Source organism: Centruroides vittatus, unplaced genomic scaffold, assembly GCF_030686945.1.
Source record: "Centruroides vittatus isolate TY-2023 unplaced genomic scaffold, ASM3068694v2 contig_414, whole genome shotgun sequence".
Taxonomy (NCBI): Eukaryota; Metazoa; Arthropoda; class Arachnida; order Scorpiones; family Buthidae; genus Centruroides; species Centruroides vittatus.
This window is the reverse complement of record NW_027122224.1, coordinates 1-19,248: the sequence shown is the minus strand read 5'-3', so window position 1 is coordinate 19,248 and position 19,248 is coordinate 1. Positions and strand designations below refer to the sequence as shown.

Genomic DNA, 19,248 nt, shown 5'->3' with positions numbered 1-19,248 from the left:
GGTTAACCGACCGCGTTCTAGTCGGCAAATTCAAATGTCCGCTAGTGATGTGGCGCTACAATATTTGGTTATGTCTTGGCTACTTTAATATTATTTTTGTTAAATTTTTGCATGTTTTAGCTGGCAGCACTGGCTCGACCATAAAAGGGAGGCTAGTATTTAAACCAGGCCTAATACACTATACTAATAATGTATTTTTTCATACTTTTCGGTTATCCGATTTTTCAGTTATCCGACCAACCCCAGTCCCCAATTAAGTCGGATAATCGATTCTCTACTGTATTTACATTGCCAAATATCTTTAGACAGCGTTGTATAGATGTAGGCTTTCATTAACATCGAACAATCGGTCTATTATTTGCCCCATTTTAATCGCAGATTATAGATATAAATTTATAATCTTAGTAATACTAAACGTTCAATACATTTCATCTTGTATTAAACGTTTTTCTCCTCCACTCCCACCACCGCCACCGCCACTACCACGTCCACTTTTACGGCCACCACGGGCGTGTGTAAATAGAGGTGGCTCTGCGTGTCCGCTACTACGGGAGTGTGCTGCCATTTGTAGGCATTTTAGGAACGATAGTGAAAGAAACAAAGATGGCGGCGCCTGTACTATCGATAGTATCGTGATAGAAGAATGTACGATTTTAAAATATGCGTCTTTAGAGACAAAAGAAGGGTCTCAATTGTAATATTTAACCATGAAATGGATTATCTTGCCGAAACAGCATTCAAAGTAGCCACGAAAAAACTTAGAATGACGGCTACCATTTGAAAAAATTCGAAAAGACACTTACATCATCGCGTGCACTAACTTGCGCTTTCACAACTTTTAAATTTTCATTCATGAAATCACCTAATGGACCCGAAAACGAAACTGTCTGAGCCATGTTGCTTTCCGAGTGACCACACTCCGGCCGGAATAAACAAACGCATTCTGCAGAAATTTTTAAAGAAATGCCGCTCTCGCGGAGTAACACGGAGGGATAAAAAAAACGCACCTTGCTGCTTTCACCACTGCCATGACTTTCACATCTGGCATGTCCTCCATCTTTTTCACCTTCTCCTCTGTCACCATGACTTTCATATCTGGCATGTCCTCCATCTTTTTCACCTTCTCCTCTGTCACCATGACTTTCATATCTGGCATGTCCTCCATCTTTTTCACCTTCTCCTCTGTCACCATGACTTTCATAACTGGCATGTCCTCCATCTTTTTCACCTTCTCCTCTGTCACCATGACTTTCATATCTGGCATGTCCTCCATCTTTTTCACCTTCTCCTCTGTCACCATGACTTTCATATCTGGCATGTCCTCCATCTTTTTCACCTTCTCCTCTGTCACCATGACTTTCATATCTGGCATGTCCTCCATCTTTTTCACCTTCTCCTCTGTCACCATGACTTTCATATCTGGCATGTCCTCCATCTTTTTCACCTTCTCCTCTGTCACCATGACTTTCATATCTGGCATGTCCTCCATCTTTTTCACCTTCTCCTCTGTCACCATGACTTTCATATCTGGCATGTCCTCCATCTTTTTCACCTTCTCCTCTGTCACCATGACTTTCATAACTGGCATGTCCTCCATCTTTTTCACCTTCTCCTCTGTCACCATGACTTTCATATCTGGCATGTCCTCCATCTTTTTCACCTTCTCCTCTGTCACCATGACTTTCATATCTGGCATGTCCTCCATCTTTTTCACCTTCTCCTCTGTCACCATGACTTTCATATCTGGCATGTCCTCCATCTTTTTCACCTTCTCCTCTGTCACCATGACTTTCATATCTGGCATGTCCTCCATCTTTTTCACCTTCTCCTCTGTCACCATGACTTTCATATCTGGCATGTCCTCCATCTTTTTCACCTTCTCCTCTGTCACCATGACTTTCATATCTGGCATGTCCTCCATCTTTTTCACCTTCTCCTCTGTCACCATGACTTTCATATCTGGCATGTCCTCCATCTTTTTCACCTTCTCCTCTGTCACCATGACTTTCATATCTGGCATGTCCTCCATCTTTTTCACCTTCTCCTCTGTCACCATGACTTTCATATCTGGCATGTCCTCCATCTTTTTCACCTTCTCCTCTGTCACCATGACTTTCATATCTGGCATGTCCTCCATCTTTTTCACCTTCTCCTCTGTCACCATGACTTTCATATCTGGCATGTCCTCCATCTTTTTCACCTTCTCCTCTGTCACCATGACTTTCATATCTGGCATGTCCTCCATCTTTTTCACCTTCTCCTCTGTCACCATGACTTTCATAACTGGCATGTCCTCCATCTTTTTCACCTTCTCCTCTGTCACCATGACTTTCATATCTGGCATGTCCTCCATCTTTTTCACCTTCTCCTCTGTCACCATGACTTTCATAACTGGCATGTCCTCCATCTTTTTCACCTTCTCCTCTGTCACCATGACTTTCATCACTGCCATGTTCTCCATGTTTTTTACCTTTTCCTCTGTCACCAGATTTGACTTTACTTTGAGCACTTACACCACTACCTTTCTCTCCGTCTACTTGAGTAACTGAAATAATTATATTAGTCTTAAGTGTAATTTTATATATTGTAGCGAATCAGTCATAAGATGAAATTATTTTATAAACAGCAATATAAAATCCTATTTAAAAATTAATTCAATTCTTTCAGTTTCAATCAATATGTTTATAATCGATAGAAAAAATTATTGTAAAATAAGTGCAAAATAAAGTACTTACTCAATACATCAATCAACAGAATCAAACACAGGCAAAGTGGGAATTTCTTCATGTTGAACGAAGATAGCTTCTGATCCTTTACCAATTTAAATATTTATACGCTTTAGGATTTTATAAATCCACGTTCCTCTATTTATTTTATCTACGAAAATTCCATTTATTGGAGCTTCGCAATTAAATTATTTCATTCTGTAAACAAATTCAGCCATAGAATTAACCAATGAGAGAATTTACTTGTTAATCTGTCCGTGGGAATAACTAAACTACTAATTACGTTTTAATACAGCCAGAATCTATAGAAAATGAATAAATTGATTAATGTATTAAGAACTCTCTACAAATGCCTTAATTGTACTTCATAATCCTTTACGTATGTTTATATAGTAAAACTTGTGTAAAGCAGACCTTCAATAAAAACATAAACTTAAACGGAAAAATAAATCTCTGAACGAAAGGATTTTCGGCATAAAATACTATTATAAATCGGAAACCTGTCTAATGTAGGAAACGGAGGACATTTTGGAAATCAATTATATAACATAACTTGAGTAAAGCGGAATACTTCCGCGTAACAGCAAGTAAATTGTATACCATAAAAATCCACATTACTGTTTGTGACATGGTCACAATGCCGGGCTGAAATTTTTTATCATATTTTTTATTAATTTAACTTGAAACATATACTCATCACCTCTAATTAGTAGTGACTGGCCCTTATACATAACACTTTTCCTGTTAGAAGTAGAATCATACAGTCATGTATCTAACTTCTTTTCAGGGAAAAAGTTTGACACAACCCTTCCATTTGTATTTGTTGCAAATTCTGCATTTCCGCTGAAACTAAAACTTATGCGTCTTTATCCTGGAATGAATTTGCCAGAGGGTGAACCTATCTTCAATTACCGTCTTTCTCGGACAAGAAGGGTTATAGAGATTACGTTTGGAATTTTGGCATCGCGATGGCGCATTTTCTATCAACAAATTACGGCTTTCCTCATGTCGTAACAAAAATGGTATTATGCACAGTTATACTGCATATTTCATAATTAAAAATAATTCAGTGCCAGATTACTGCTCCCAAAATTTGGTAGACCAGGAAAATATCTCTGGTGATTTCCGGGATGAGCCATCTCCTATTTGAAAGCCTCTCCAATGCTCTAAAAGAGTTCTTCATGGATGAGGGACGTATACCGTGGCAATTGAGGATTGTTAATCGAGGAAACCTACCAGATTCATGAAGATATTAAAATTTTATAAATTATACAAATGTCACTCATTATTGTAATATTTGATTATTTTGATTGAAATTTATATTTTTGATAATTGTATCAGTTTTACGTATTAATTATAATCTACTCTTCTTGTTATGTCTTAAAGAAATTTTACTGTTTTGTTTCCTTTTCCTCTGTGTGTATTAAAGATAGCTTTATTACACATAGATGAATCTGTAAAAATATATACCGTATTTGAATATAGGGACTAATAATATTTGTTTGTGTTTATGCAAAACTGATGTATATACTTATATTCAAATACTGTCTGTATATTCATGAATGTGGTTTACCAAATCAAACAAAACAACAGTTCTTGGAGTTCAAATTTATTCGTATTTTCCCAAAAATTCCAGAATTAATATTTAAAAATTTTTTCGTTTGCATTCATTTTCTCCATTATTTTCGTCAGATTCGCAAAAACTGATTGCACAAAAATATCATCACTGGTGCGATTCTAAATGTTCAAAAATGGCTGCACAGCGGATAAAGTATCAAATATACTCGTCTCTAGTTTGTTATCAGTTTCTGTCACTTTTTTTTCTATTTATATTTGTCAGTTGTGTTGATCTATCACTGTCACCAGTGGAGGTTGATGCACCATCACAACACTGACAATGAACAAGATGTTCTATTTCCAGATGCATAGAAGTCATCTTGTTCATTATCTGAAATACCCTCCTTGATTAATACATCAAGAGTATACTCCATGGGGATGCAGACACATTCCCGTGGAGTACGCTTGTACTCTCATGGAGTGTTGACGTTTCTGCTGCAAGACTGATTGGCGGTGCATAATTACATTGAGTCCTGAAAGCCAATAAAACTATTCAAGAATACTGTGCAATATCATAAAGCAGTGTTTCTCAATCTGTGGTCTGTGGACCACATCTAGTCCGCAATGATGGAACACGTAGTCTGCAGAAGACATGGAACAGTATGTCCCAAATGTTGGTAATACCTACACAGGTTTAAAAAATTGAGGCCTATATAACTTTTTCAGACGTCTAAACGTTGAGAAACAGTCATAAACGCTTCAAAATATAGCCAACTACAGCGTGCTTGCGATGTTTTACTATATTCTTTAAAAACATCATCGATTGAAAAAAAGGCCATACTGGCTGCGATGTTTTTCCCCTCCCAGACGGAGTATATCTTTTGTCTTCTTTCCCAATAAACAAAGCATTTTTCTAGTCACTTCCTCTACGAATATAAATTTTAATTTTAATTTTATTTTACGGAAGCTCATATTTTAATTCAGCTGTGTTAATTCTATTACGTCAATATAGATTTCTAATTTAGCTTTTGTGATTGTATGTAAACACATTGAGAAAATATATCCGAAAATTCATATTTCTGTGGCTATTGTAAATGTAAATCAAATACTATAAAATAATATAGTAGAAGGGTTAGAAGCACGAAATAATCTAACAATCATCTTTGCTGTTATTATTTTTTGCCCGAGCAACGCCGTGCTCATTTGTTAGTAAATTCATATTTTCGTTTATTTAATGCGCTAAGATTCTCTTCGGTAAATCATATTTTTATTTTTTAAATATTTGTAAAATTTAACAACAGGATCGGTTATTTTAAAAGTTAAAAATATATATTTTGAAAAGGCAAAGATTTAAAAACTTTTCAAAATAACAGAAATTATCCTTTTCTGTCATTACCGATTTTAGTATTACTTTTTAGAAGATATTTGACAACGTTTTTCACAAAGCGAGTCATCAAAATTTGGTTGAATATATTCAGTCGATGCAATTTTTAAAATTGATGATATATGTTGATCGGTTAACCTCGACCTTTCTGAATTTTTGTTATTTTTTATCAAAGAAAATAGTTGCCGGCATAAATAAGTGCTTTCGAACATAGCCGGTATACGGGTAACAAACGATAACATTTTAAGAAACCGATAGTAGGAAATGTTTACGTGTTAATAGTTTTGTAATATGTTTGTCACTGAAATATCTCATTGACAAATTATTTGAATGGGTTTTTGAATATTAAAAACTTCTAATATTTAAAAACTGTTCACTATTTTTTTGATATCAAGAATTCAATTTTTAACGTTTATCTTTCAGGACTGCTCTAGTTTATAAATTGTGGGCGGAGAGTGCATGCCAATTGCCTCATAAAACATCGCTGCTAGCACAAAGGTATGTGCATAAATTGATATAATTCTGTTTTAGCACTGTATGTGGACAAATTTTGCAAAATGTACAAAATTAATAATCTCTTTCTTACAGATATCATCCGTTCATTTTTACTTCTTTTTCTGAAGCGTATGTGCTAGCAGACAAGGTAGGTGGTGGATATCTTAAACCATAATCTGGTATAATTATCGGTTTTATAAGAATGATTCTTGCAAACTACAAAATGATGTTTTTTCTTACAGCTTCGTTCCGGGGGAGATCTTTCCGCTTCCTTCATCATTTATTTATTTACTTATTTTTATACTTGTTGTTAATTGTCAAGATCGAATTGTTGTTAATTGTTTATCGTTATTTATTGTCAAGATCGAATTATTAAATACGATATTTTGCGTCAGGAGCAAGCAGGTTTTTGACTTGGCCGATAGTGTCAGGATAAAATATTTATACTAAATGCATTGGTACAATTAAAATTGCAGAAAAAGAGAAGATAACTTTATGTTGTTTTTGTAAACTTTCGGTCTGCTTTTGATAATGTTAATCATAAAGTTGTATGGTCTCTATAACAAAAATAGGCATGAATTAATTCTGCTTATATCTAAGTAAAGTTATTTCGTTTGATAAATTCTGTATTACTTTGTGCTGCTCCTGTATGGCAATTACTTATTACGATAAACTGGAAATTGTCCTTGCTTTATATCTTTGAAGAATTTTTGTTATATACCATAAAATTCCAGCTTAGGCCTACATGTTACGTCTGGAATTTGGTGTTTCTACACTATCAGTAATAATAATAAATCAATAGTTTCATTTTGGATAAGACTTTTGAAATTAGATGATAAAAGTTATGGTAAATTAACATATAAAAGATGGTATGAAATGTATTCAACGATGGATAATTTTATATACAATTAATCATGTTAATTCTACTTATTAATTCTACGTACAATTAAGATGTAATTTTTACTATTAATGTTATTTTCATTACAATCTGCAAAGTGAGGAAATAAACTGGAATTATGTAACAGAGAACATAGTGATTGTCAAAGTTTATTAAATCCAAATAATAATTTTAAAAAATGTTAAAATAATTGTTAAATTTAAAAGACTTTATACTTTAAATAAATGGTATTTATGTATGAAGTAATGTTACGAAGTTAATTTAGAAACCTACTTCTATATGTAACACATATATATGTAATATATCAATGGTGCGGCTTCTTTATAATGTTAAAAAATCAATTTCTTTAAAAGAAGATTTTTCTTTCTTTAAAAAATAATTGATAAAACCTTCACAGTTAAGAACGAATAAGTTCAACCGTTGTTATGTTATATGAACCGCATTTCATCAGAGACAAAAAATTTCTACTGGTTGTAATATTTGTTGTTTATTTCACTATGCATTTCGGGTGCAAGGTTTTTTCCTTTTATTCCTGTTATGGTACTTTACATTTTAATTTGTATTTAATCTATAACAATGTTTAGTTAAAATCTGAGTTCATTACACTTTATAAGGTTTATTGTATTAAATTTGATTTAAAAAATATATGTATATGTTTAGAAGATAACCATAATACAAAATATGCTTTATCTATTTTTCAAAAATAACTAGTATTATATAATTGTATGGTCTGTAAAGTTAAACATTCAAACTAAAAGTTTATATGTCTTTAAATGTTATATAGTAAATGTAAAATTACTTAATGCTTTTACACTGAATTAAATCAAATTTGTAAATAATTATAGTTATTCTAAAAGATTAACACTGTGTTGTGATAATGTAAAATTTGTCATTAAATATAAAGTCTTTTAAAAATTGTCAACATTAATGAATTATAGTTTCTTGACCAATCAATAAAACAAGAAGGAATGGAAAAATCTTTTAAAATGTATTTTTAAATATTTCGTATTGTCTTAAGCACAATAAAAAATTATTAATTATTAATAAAACGATTTTATTTTTTCTTCTCATAATATAATTTCATTACATCAACGACAATTGCGAAATCGAAAAAGCAAGGCTGCCTGTAAAACTGATTTTGTGGTTAATGCGTTTTTAGTTTACTTTAAAAAATTACTTGAATATTGCTTTTCTAAAAATATAACAGAAATAAGGTAGGTTGATACAGAAGCTATTTATTGCACATGTACTGTATATAAACTTCAAAAAACTAAAATAAATTTTATTAAACGATGAGATCGGCCGATTAATTGTATGGTGTACATTATTTTATACTCCTAAGGAAAATACTGTAGGTCTACGGTAAATTAAATTTCGTTTTCCCAAATCGGAAATGAACTATATAATCGAAAAATTATATCTATGATTGATTATTATTTATAATTTACACAATTCGAACTGTCATTTTTAACATATTTTTCAATTATACCAGCACTAAGCTGGCTTTATAATTGTATAATTGAACACAAGACTAGACAAGAAGCCTATCACATAACATATTTTTTGGGAGAAATTTTTTATGCTAGCGAAACTTTACTACTGTAAAAAACGAAAAGTAACGTATACACGAGAATTTTTTCGTATGTGTATCATCATATACATACGAAACCCCCCCCGCACTTACTCAGGAAGGGACAAAGAGTAAATCGTAAACAAGGCAGTAACTTTACGCCCTGAGGCCCTAGAGAGGTGAACTTTGTAAGAAAAGAAAGAAAACATTACTCTATGTTTTAAAGTCAGGAAATAAAAACGATCATTTTAATTCTTTTTATAACGCTTTTTCTTGAAAATCAAATATTTAAATATTGCTTTTAAAAAAAGCTTTTCTAAAACTGTAAAACAAATTTAATTCTTGTAAATTTATAATTGAAAAACATTCAAAATAAGACAATGAATGCAGGGTGTGACTAGCTAACAGTATATTTCTAAATGTTTTACAAAATTTCCAATTTTTATTGCTATTTCTGTCCCCTATATTTTATTAAACGTGTATGTAATAAAATCTGTTAATTAAATTAATTTGATAATAATATCCCATAAAAAATAATTAAGTAATCCTCCTCTATGAAAGGTTGACGCTCATCTTCGGATAGAAGCTTCCACCTGCAACCCAACCATTTACTGATCTCCTAATTGTGCATGTCTGGCCGTTGCTTGCAGAAATTTCTTCGATGGATCTTATTCCAGACCATAAAAGCATTAATCGGTCTTTTGATATGGTTTGTAATAGGTTACGTCAACAGAATATACACTAAAAAGGGATTTTTTAAAATTCTTCCCACGGGGGAAGTGTTATACATTTATAATAGATACATTTTGAGCCACAACAACGCGTGGCCTGGTCAGCTAGTTTAGTACATAATCACATTGCACTAATTTTATACATTTAGAAAATACCGACAGTATAAAAAATTTAGTCCCAGAAGCATTGAAAACGTTAATCCCTTTCGTCATGTGTTATCTCTCTGAAAAGGGTTTTTCGTCAATAGTCCAATAAATCGGTGTCATCTTTCCTAAACAGTAACAGGATGTAATTCTCAACATTCCTCTGCAATAGTAAATCTTTCAAGTATCGAGAGAGCTATTTAATTATTACAATAACAATACAATAATACTCAAACACCAAAACACTTGCTGAGCTACTGCTATTTTTAATTTCAAACGTTTTCAACCTAATCTTTATAGGTCATCCTCAGGAAAAATTTTTTATTACATTTTCACATTCGAATATAAAGCTTTCGAATGCTCGCGACATTCAAAACTTTTCGAATCTTTAAAAATTTTTTAACGGTTTAAATAATAACAGATTAAACCAACTACAATTACTAATTAACAAACATAAAATAAATAAATAAATAAATATTGTATCAAAAGTAGATTAAACTAGTTACAGCTGCCATGTCCTTTCTACGGGTTTTTTTAATCCCATTTCTTTTTCTATTACGTACTTCCATGCCGTTGGAAGATTATTTGCGTCTTTTGCATTTAAACATTTGTCTTCCACCTTACTCCTATATATTTCTACTTTTTCCATCCCTAACGCAATCGTCGGGGAATGGACTGCTTTTACTATTCTCGCTTCATCCCATTTTACGTTCGCTCCTTCCTCTTGACCCATGATCGCCAAAATGGTGTTATTGTGCCCTTTTTTTACATCATATTTGTGTTCTTTTATACGTGTTGCCAAATTACGTCTAGTTACCCCAATATAATCTTTTGTTATCTCTAATTGCTCATTCTCAAAGGGAATCTTATACACTCCCGCCTTATACTGCATTCTCATTGCGTCCTTATCATTTCTAAGTAATCTGTATATGCTTGGTGCTCTTTTATAAATCATGTTTGTGTCTTTATATCTACATAACTCTTCTATCACTCCTTCCATTTTTCTGTCGTACGTGAACTTGCTGATCCGATCCCCTCTATTAAATCCTCTGTGTCTATGCTGTTTGTAACTCTTAAGCAATCCTTCCATTACGTTCGCTTTATAACCTAACTGCTTTGCCACCTTTTTAATTCTGTTAATCTCTTTAATTTGATCTCGTATGTCGGTGCAATATACGTACCCCCTTTTAATAAGCGCTTTAAACGCTGACATCTTTTTAATCTATTTAATTATTATTCTTTCCGAAATTCACCTTTCATTCATTTTTCGTCCTGGGTTATGATAATATCAACTTAGTTTTTATAATTTCCTCGTTTAAGACATTATAATGTACTCATCATTTAGAGATGATAATTTATTACTGCTTAACACTGCCTTGCTTAACACTGATTCGATATAACGTGGTCTGCTAAAACCTAAAAAAAGCTCAGAATTTACGCTGATTTAAATTATCGCAGCATTTCATTCACTTGTATATAATACGATCATTTACAAACACGAAGCAATCAGAAAAAGGTGGCAAAAGGTGCACTTTTTTTAAACTTTATCTCTCTTGTTCTTGTTAACTAAATTGTTAGAAATGCCACATAGAAATTTCCTAATTGATGACTTCACTCATATCAATATATTTCAGTTTTTTAAGTTTTTTTTGTGTAGTTTATCTTCTGAATGAAAACTGAATTTAGTTTTGAAATATTGAAGATGTGTGTTAAATTCGATATTCAATTTAACAAAATTGTAACACGTGTGTTTATGTTACTTAGTGTTGATGTACAGTCCACAGCTATGTCACACATGTCAGGTGTGTTGTATAACTATAGACTTCAGAATGCGGGAGAGATCTTCCTGCCTAGAAAGGGAAAAATTGTGCTTTCCATCGTAATTGTTTTTATAATTGATAAGAAAAATTTTTTTTAAATACAAAAGTTTGACGTATTTTCATTTAAAAAAATTAATTTAAAAAATTGTATATCTTGGAAATTCCTGTGGACAGCTAAAATTTCTTGTCCTAAAAAGAATTCCTTAGAAAAATAATGACAGCAAGAGATACACTAGTAATTCGAACGAAAGAGGTATTCACATAAACACCATTATCACCGACCCCTAAATATATAGAATATGCCTACAGCTAAGAACACTAAAAGAGATAGTAGGTTCATAGCAACTTTTAAAATGTCAAGCGTTAATGAAGTCACAAGCCTCACGGGAGCCCTACTGTACTGCTTCACCTAAATATCGGCATACATAAAGGCAATACTCAGAAACACACATACACACGTTACACATACCCCTTATTACTGAGAATCTTCTAATGCAATCGAACGTTTTCAATTTGATCAATTTTCTAGAATGTTTGCAATCGTTCTATAATCGAACAAATATGTAGAAACACATTTCGTTCATTCGTTTATTTTATTGAAATTTCGTATTTTTTTGATAGGATTAAAACAAAAAATTCAATTCGGTTTAACCATTTTTTTAAAGAAATTGTAGCAAATATCAATCAATCAATCAATCAATTCTTTATTGTACTAAGGAAAAAATCCTTGTTAAGGGGGGTTATTTAAACGTGAAATAGACTCATAATAAGTTATTGTACATCATATGTTAGTTCAGTTATTACACATAAATCGAATAAAAAAAGATAAGTTTATTTATACATATAATAAGTTATTGTTGACTATCATTCTCTGAGTCATGATTACTAACATCGTTGTTAAATATATCAGTAATTTGGGTAAAAAAATTATTTAGTTTATATATTTTATTCTTTGATAAGTCTCCAATTCTTGATTTATAATTTAAGTTTTGGTTCATGCCAAGTATTTCTATTATTTGGTATTTTTGACGATATTTTTTAATAACTGTACAGTCTTTCAGCAGATGAAGTATAGAAAAGTTGTTTGATTTGCACCAATAGCAGTTTTGATTGGAAAAGTTTATATATGTATTATTAACCAGTAAGAAATATTTATTAAGACGGGGTTGTAAGCATAATCGTTTAACCCGATGACGACAGAATTTATTTTTAATTAACATGCCTTGAGGCTTGGATTTTTTGTAAAATAATTTAAAATTGCCATATTTTTCGTAATTTTTGCGCTAGACACGCGCTCTCCTTTTATTTTGTCTACAAACACTTCAGTCTCTCCGATTATCGTATCTTTTTACATAATTGACAAGAAAAAGTTTTTTAAAAAGTCAAAAGTTCGACGTATTTTCATTTAAAAAAAATTAATTTAAAAAATTGTATTGTTTAACATACTGATTACAAACTTGAAGTGTTTTTACGTCTATCAAAACAAACCGCGTCATTCTAGCTGCAGTAGAAGGCCAGATGTTTACGTTCAAAGTTGTGATTTATGACAGGGGAGTTACACACGCTGTCATGGCGGCGGCCCCCCGCTGTGACAAGCGATACTTATTTTTTATTATTTCCAAATATGTAAGATTTAATAAATGTTCGCAATAGAATTACTTGGATTGGCTTTTGTTCAGGTTGTCTGACTGTACACCAACAAATCAGTTCATCTCTAGTCAAATATTCCTGGGAAACCACCTTCCTATATTAAGTCTATGGGAGACTTTCTTGCCGTTAATTGGCTTTAAATTTCTTGTTTATGCGCCTTTTACTCTCTAATTAGTCATTTCTATCATGATTGAATCTATATTAACCAATGAGCCTTCTCTCAGAACCGTCTATTCAGGATTTTCCCTCGAAAAACCAATGTCTTCCGTAGTCACGTGATTGGAGTCAGACCTAAACAAACGTTGAAAAAATAGCTATTTTCATATTATTGCTGTAATTTTACTAGTTTTCATGTTATTTGACTTTATTTAGACCAGAAGATTACATATCAGAAGCTTCCAGTTGAAAAATTTACTCATTACTTCCGGATGTTTCCTATTCTCTGGAAAAAATTAATTTATCGCTAATTATATTTGAATATTGTAATATTCGTTTTAAAAATATTTATAGTGTTTAACATTTACTTCTCGAAGCAAAAATACGTTTAAAACTCGTTAATGGACTTAACATGACCTAGTTACCAAACCCCACCACTCCCTCGTTGAGTCAGGAAGTAATTATAAACTATTAAGAGATTAAGAGATAAGCGATTAAGAGAATTACTTCTGCAGCATTCAAATGAAGCATCTCTCATTGTGATGACGCTTCCAATGCCTCGTAAGAGTACCTGTTCAGCACCTTTGTATATGGCATGGTTAGAAATGTTAACCAGAGATATGCCACCTTTTTTACTGATTAGAGGAAACCAAAGAAGTGTGTTAACTTTTTACTCATAGAAATTTGTCATATTGATTTCATTTTTTACTAATTTTATTCAAGAATTTTATTTAATTTTTTATTTATTTAATTTAATTTTATTATAGAAATTTAATTATTAGTTTAATTGATGTTTTAAATTTACATATTGATGAGAGCATCAAATTGAAGAGGGAAAATAACCTCTTGTCTTGGGACCTTCTTTTTGTAAAAAAAGACATGAAATTGAGAAAAAAAAAACTGAAGTTGTTACTGTGTAACAAAGTGTCTTCCAAATACCCATTAAAATATATATATATATATGTGTGTTGTGTGTGTGTGTGTGTGTATATTGCTTATTTTCATAAATAAAATATTTAAATTAATCTGAATTGTAGATATGATCACTATAAATTATAAACTTTTTGAAAGTCTTAATTATTTTATTACCAAAACCATTTTTATATTAAAATTGGAAATTACAACAATTAAAAACCCCGGCGTATAAAATACGCCTAGGAGAGTTTTAAAACTTACATTAACGCCATCTGGATTTCACAATACTAACTATCTACATACAAAAGTAATATTTTATATTTAATATACAGTATTACAAAAATAAAACATTTAACTAAATAAATATTACACAAAATAATTAGAAAGTATTATCTATATTTTTTATTACGATGACTTTGATAAATTTTATAATGATAACAATAGTAAATATAATTTCATTATTTTAATATATTTAAATTTAATTAATGGTAAATAACTAAACAATCAGAAATTAACTTATTTACTGAAATAATGCTTTTAAATAATGGAAAACATTTAAATTATTTCAATTTCTTAGCTAGCTTCTACGTCATAGGATCGTCACAGGAAATAGAATGGCGTCACCTTATCTGTTGCAGGTGTGTCTACGGTCACGTGACCTGTGACGTGACCTCTGAAACACGTGTTTTTGTTTTTAATATTATATTTTGTAGATTAATTAACAGAATTGAATAAAAATGTATAGAATTACAAGAAGCGATGTATAACAAATATATAAGAGCATAAATTAGTATAAAAACTAAGAAAATAATTATAAAATCCACAAAAGTGACTTCTATACATCGCATACATACGATTAAAAAAAAACTTGAATCAGAAATCATGAAAACTATAACAGAAATATGTAATGAACTCAATAAATTTGTGATATCACAAAAACTAGCAAAAAAATTAAAGAAACAGAGAGAAAAACGATCATTTAATTTAGTACTATCATAACCTTGAATAGACTAAGTGGTAAGTTTATTTAAAAAATCAAAAATGACGAATTTATTTAAAAATAAAATCCAAAAAAAATATTACTATGTAAAATAAGATCAGAAGAATATAATCGCGAAAACTGCATACTTCAAAGATGCATAGTTCAAATAAAAATGGTTGTTATTGCCTTCGTTGTCAGCCCGGCAGAAAATTCTGCCGGCTGAGTGTACTAACTTGAAAACGACCCGGAAAAAAATTCTGCGGGTGACGTCAAACAAGTTAATTATAAGAAAAGAAAAATGAATTATAATGTTACTTCGACATTCTTACCTTATTTTTGAATAAAGTAAATACATTTTATAATTTAAAATAATCTAGCAACTTTTCTCGCTGTTTATAAGATTTTATTCAAAAAATAACTTTTATATTATTAACCTCTTAACAGTAGAACAGTCAGACTCGGCTCTACCAGTTAGTTGTGGAGATAAACCGTGGGAATTTTTTTTAAGAATTTTCGCACGCGTTTTTCTCGTTTCCGTTTAGGAAAAAAAATTTTTAAACAGTTACGTCTTGTAAAGAAAAAATCGTTCTTTATTGTCACATAATTTTTTTATATATGAATTTTTTTCGCAGTAATTTTTTGCTAAAAATTTTTTTTTCAAATTTATATTAAATTCTTTTTTGATTTTCCATCCGATACGATTTTTTCAAAACATTTGAATTTATTTTCAATTTTATAAAATTTTTTAAAGTTTTAGGCATTTAAGTAATGACGATTTTTTCCAACCTGCGAATCAAATTCAAGAAAATGTAATTGACAGTTAACGAATTTCATCCACAACAATAGAAGACGTAAAGGTTGTTATGACTACAACTGGCAGCCTTTCCCCCCAGACTGAAATGTGGGTGAAGGTCGTCTCGTGTTCTACTTTCTGTAGAAGTGACGTAATCATTGTAAATAAAAGAAAATTTCAGTATATCGTTTATTTAAAATTTTAAAATTCCTTGTTCAAATTTACACCGAAATATTAAAGCGAATTAAAATATTAGCATTTTGTAAATAAACTTACTTGACATATAATAAATTTAAATAAATTAATCTTTAAGAAACAACAAAACAATAAAAAAATGTAGAAATATTTTTATATTCATCTTCACATTTATAACATATGTTATCGTCATTGACCGATATTTAATTTTAAAAACAATTTTCACAATTGGCATGCATCAGAAAAAGAAAGCATAACTTCCCTAAAACACACTTCATCTGAGAAGGTCCGCTTCACTCTGAAAAAGCCGACAGTTTTATGTCAGAAATCCAATGTGTGACCTACTTTCTCTAACGTAGTAAAACAAAGTAAGTTGCAGTACAACAATACACATAAACACAAATAAATTAGTAGCTCAATAATACATACTTTCATTTATATCCATATGTTATATCCAAAAGTCAGTTCTCCCAAATTGTCGAAAAATAAATTATTTTCAACTTTTCTTTTTGTAAAGTAGCATATTCTGAAAAACAAGTTCTATATTCAGCGTAAAATTTCCACCTTTTATCCGTTAAAAACAACGCAAAATGTATGGATCCACGTAATAAAAAATTATCGCAGTGAACTTCGAAAAAACCAGAAACACAGATACACCAGACTGCACTGTACAAAATTTTGCCACGAACTGATTCATATTTTAATGCACCTGTGAATAATTTCATCACATGACGAAAAGTTTTTGAATAAAAGCTAAAAATTTTTAAAAATTCTTTCATAAAATCCGATGAATTTAATTAATACACAATAACTAAATCTGTTTAATAAAAATTAATAATTATCCATTATAATTATGCAAATTAGATATAAAAAAGATCATCGCGCAAATTCTCCCGCGAACCATGGAGTTACTCTTACGTCATCTGGATTGAAGTTTCCTGCAAAATACTGAAAATTTTTATATAATTATTTTACTAATTCAGCCAAATTTAAATAATATAAAATGTCTAGATCTGTTTAATAAAGATTAGTAATGTACTATCATTAATATGGAAATTAGATATGACAAAGATCACTGTGGAAAAATTCCCGCCAAGATAAAAATAGCTTTCTTTCACGTGATCACCAAGAAATACGCCTTAAATTTAATGTTTGTGTACAAATTAATACATTTTAACTAATGTCATCGTTTAAAATTTAACCTCTTAACAGTGAAGGACGGAAATAGCCGTCCAAGGCGATCGAGTGGCAGTGGTGAAGGACGGAAATAGCCGTTCAAAAATTCTTATAAAATACCTGGACCATTTCGTGAAGTCGTAGAATTTTCACGAGTAGTTGGGTTCTCCAACTTTGTTTTGGAATATCCTTTAGTTCTCGAGAATTTACAATAAAAGAAAGAAAATTAAAATAAATATGAAATTTTAGACGGCCATCTATCGACATAAATCGAATTTAAATCTCCCGCCGTCATCTGATTGGTTAAAAAAATTAATATTCCTAATTGGCTCGCGTCAGAAAAAAGTAGGTGTGACTTCTGTAAATGACGCTATCGGGAGTGCACCGATGCGACCGGAAAAAGTAAACAGCCTACGTCATTAGTCTAACGGTCCTTGTCTGACCTACTTTTCGTAGAATCAACATTGGAGTAAGCTGTAGTAAAAGCGTAGTAGTTTATAGTAAAACGGTCTTCTCTAATATTCATAGTACTTTGTAAAGCTCGGATTTCAATTTAATAAGTATTATTTAGTTCAGAAACATTATAAATACATCATTAAGTAGGAGAATAACGAAAAACTTTATTTTTTAGTATAATACAATTTACAAAATCGAAAGTTCGTATATCGTAATATTATAAAAAACTACATCGAAACATACAAAGTCACCTAATTTACTTAAATTCAGTTCATTATACAACTGTAGATACTCTTGCCTTCCTCAGTTTCCTCAAAACAAAACTCGAAAACTTCAATTAATTCTATAAATATTTAAGCGCCATTACTATTCGAATTAACTGTAATTACAAATATAACTGAAAAATATTTTCGACATAAACCCTAGGCAATAATTATCAAAACAAAATTCTTCAAGTGTAAATTTTTCTGATCGAGTAATATGTAATAATAGTTTTATCTATTACTCTTGCCATATTCAACTTTCTATGTTCACATCCATTTAGTTTCATCTAATTACACTTTAAATGTAAAAAAATCTACCAACAAATAAGTTTTCTAATAAAGATACTACTTGCTAATTAAAGTTTGTATTCTTCTTTGACGTAGTTCTACGTTTTAGCACTAAATTAGTAGACATGTCTAAATAACACGCTTATAAACACTAAATGCCATAAATGTTTCGAAATTAGAACTAGATAATTATATGCACAAATAAATTTACATGCCTTCATTTACATCCAAACAAAGATCAGTTCTCCCAAATTGTCGAAAAATAAATTATTTTCAACTTTTCTTTCTGAATTTAGAAGTAATTCACAGTAAACTTTATGCCTTAAAATATCCATTGCAATCAACGCAAAATGTATGAATCCACGTAATAAAAAATTATCGCAGTGAACTTCGAATAAACGAGAAACACAGAATTATCGAACCGCACTTTACGAAATCTGGCGCGAACTGTCGTATACAATAAACAAAACGAAAATGCTCTTGTCCAATGTCATCACGTGACAAAAAGTTTCTAAATAAACGCTAAAAGTTTTAAAGAATTCTTTCACAAAAACCGATGAATTTAATTAATACACAATAACTAAATCTGCTTAATAAAGGTTAATAATTTTCCATTATAATTATGCAAATTAGATATAAAAAAGATCATCGCGCAAATTCTCCCGCGAACCATGGATGACTCTTACGTCATCTGGATTGAAGTTTCCTGCAAAATACTGAAAATTTTTATATAATTATTTTACTAATCCAGCCAAATTTAAATAATATAAAATGTCTAGATCTGTTTAATAAAGATTAGTAATGTACTATCATTAATATGCAAATTAAATATGACAAAGATCACTGTGGAAAAATTCCCGCCAAGATAAAAATAGCTTTCGGTCACGTGATCACCAAGAAATACGCCTTAAATTTAATGTTTTGTGTACAAATTAATACATTTTAACAAATGTCATCGTTTAAAATTTAATGTTTCTGTAAAAATTAGTAAATTGTAACAAATTTCATCAAAGACAACAGAATAATTTTCAGCTCATAAAAACTCTACA

General features: G+C 30.8%; 1 protein-coding gene across 1 annotated transcript; it reads right to left on the bottom strand.

Annotated features, from left to right (window-relative positions):
- Positions 1 to 438: 438 nt before the first annotated feature.
- On the bottom strand, positions 439 to 2,787 carry LOC136976617 (hornerin-like). The gene is made up of 3 exons (XM_067271953.1): positions 2,736 to 2,787; positions 804 to 2,545; positions 439 to 558 (listed from the first exon to the last, which is right to left on the bottom strand). Exons 1-3 carry the CDS (start codon positions 2,785 to 2,787, stop codon positions 439 to 441), a joined length of 1,914 nt encoding a protein of 637 aa, XP_067128054.1.
- Between the last annotated feature and the right edge of the window lie 16,461 nt (positions 2,788 to 19,248).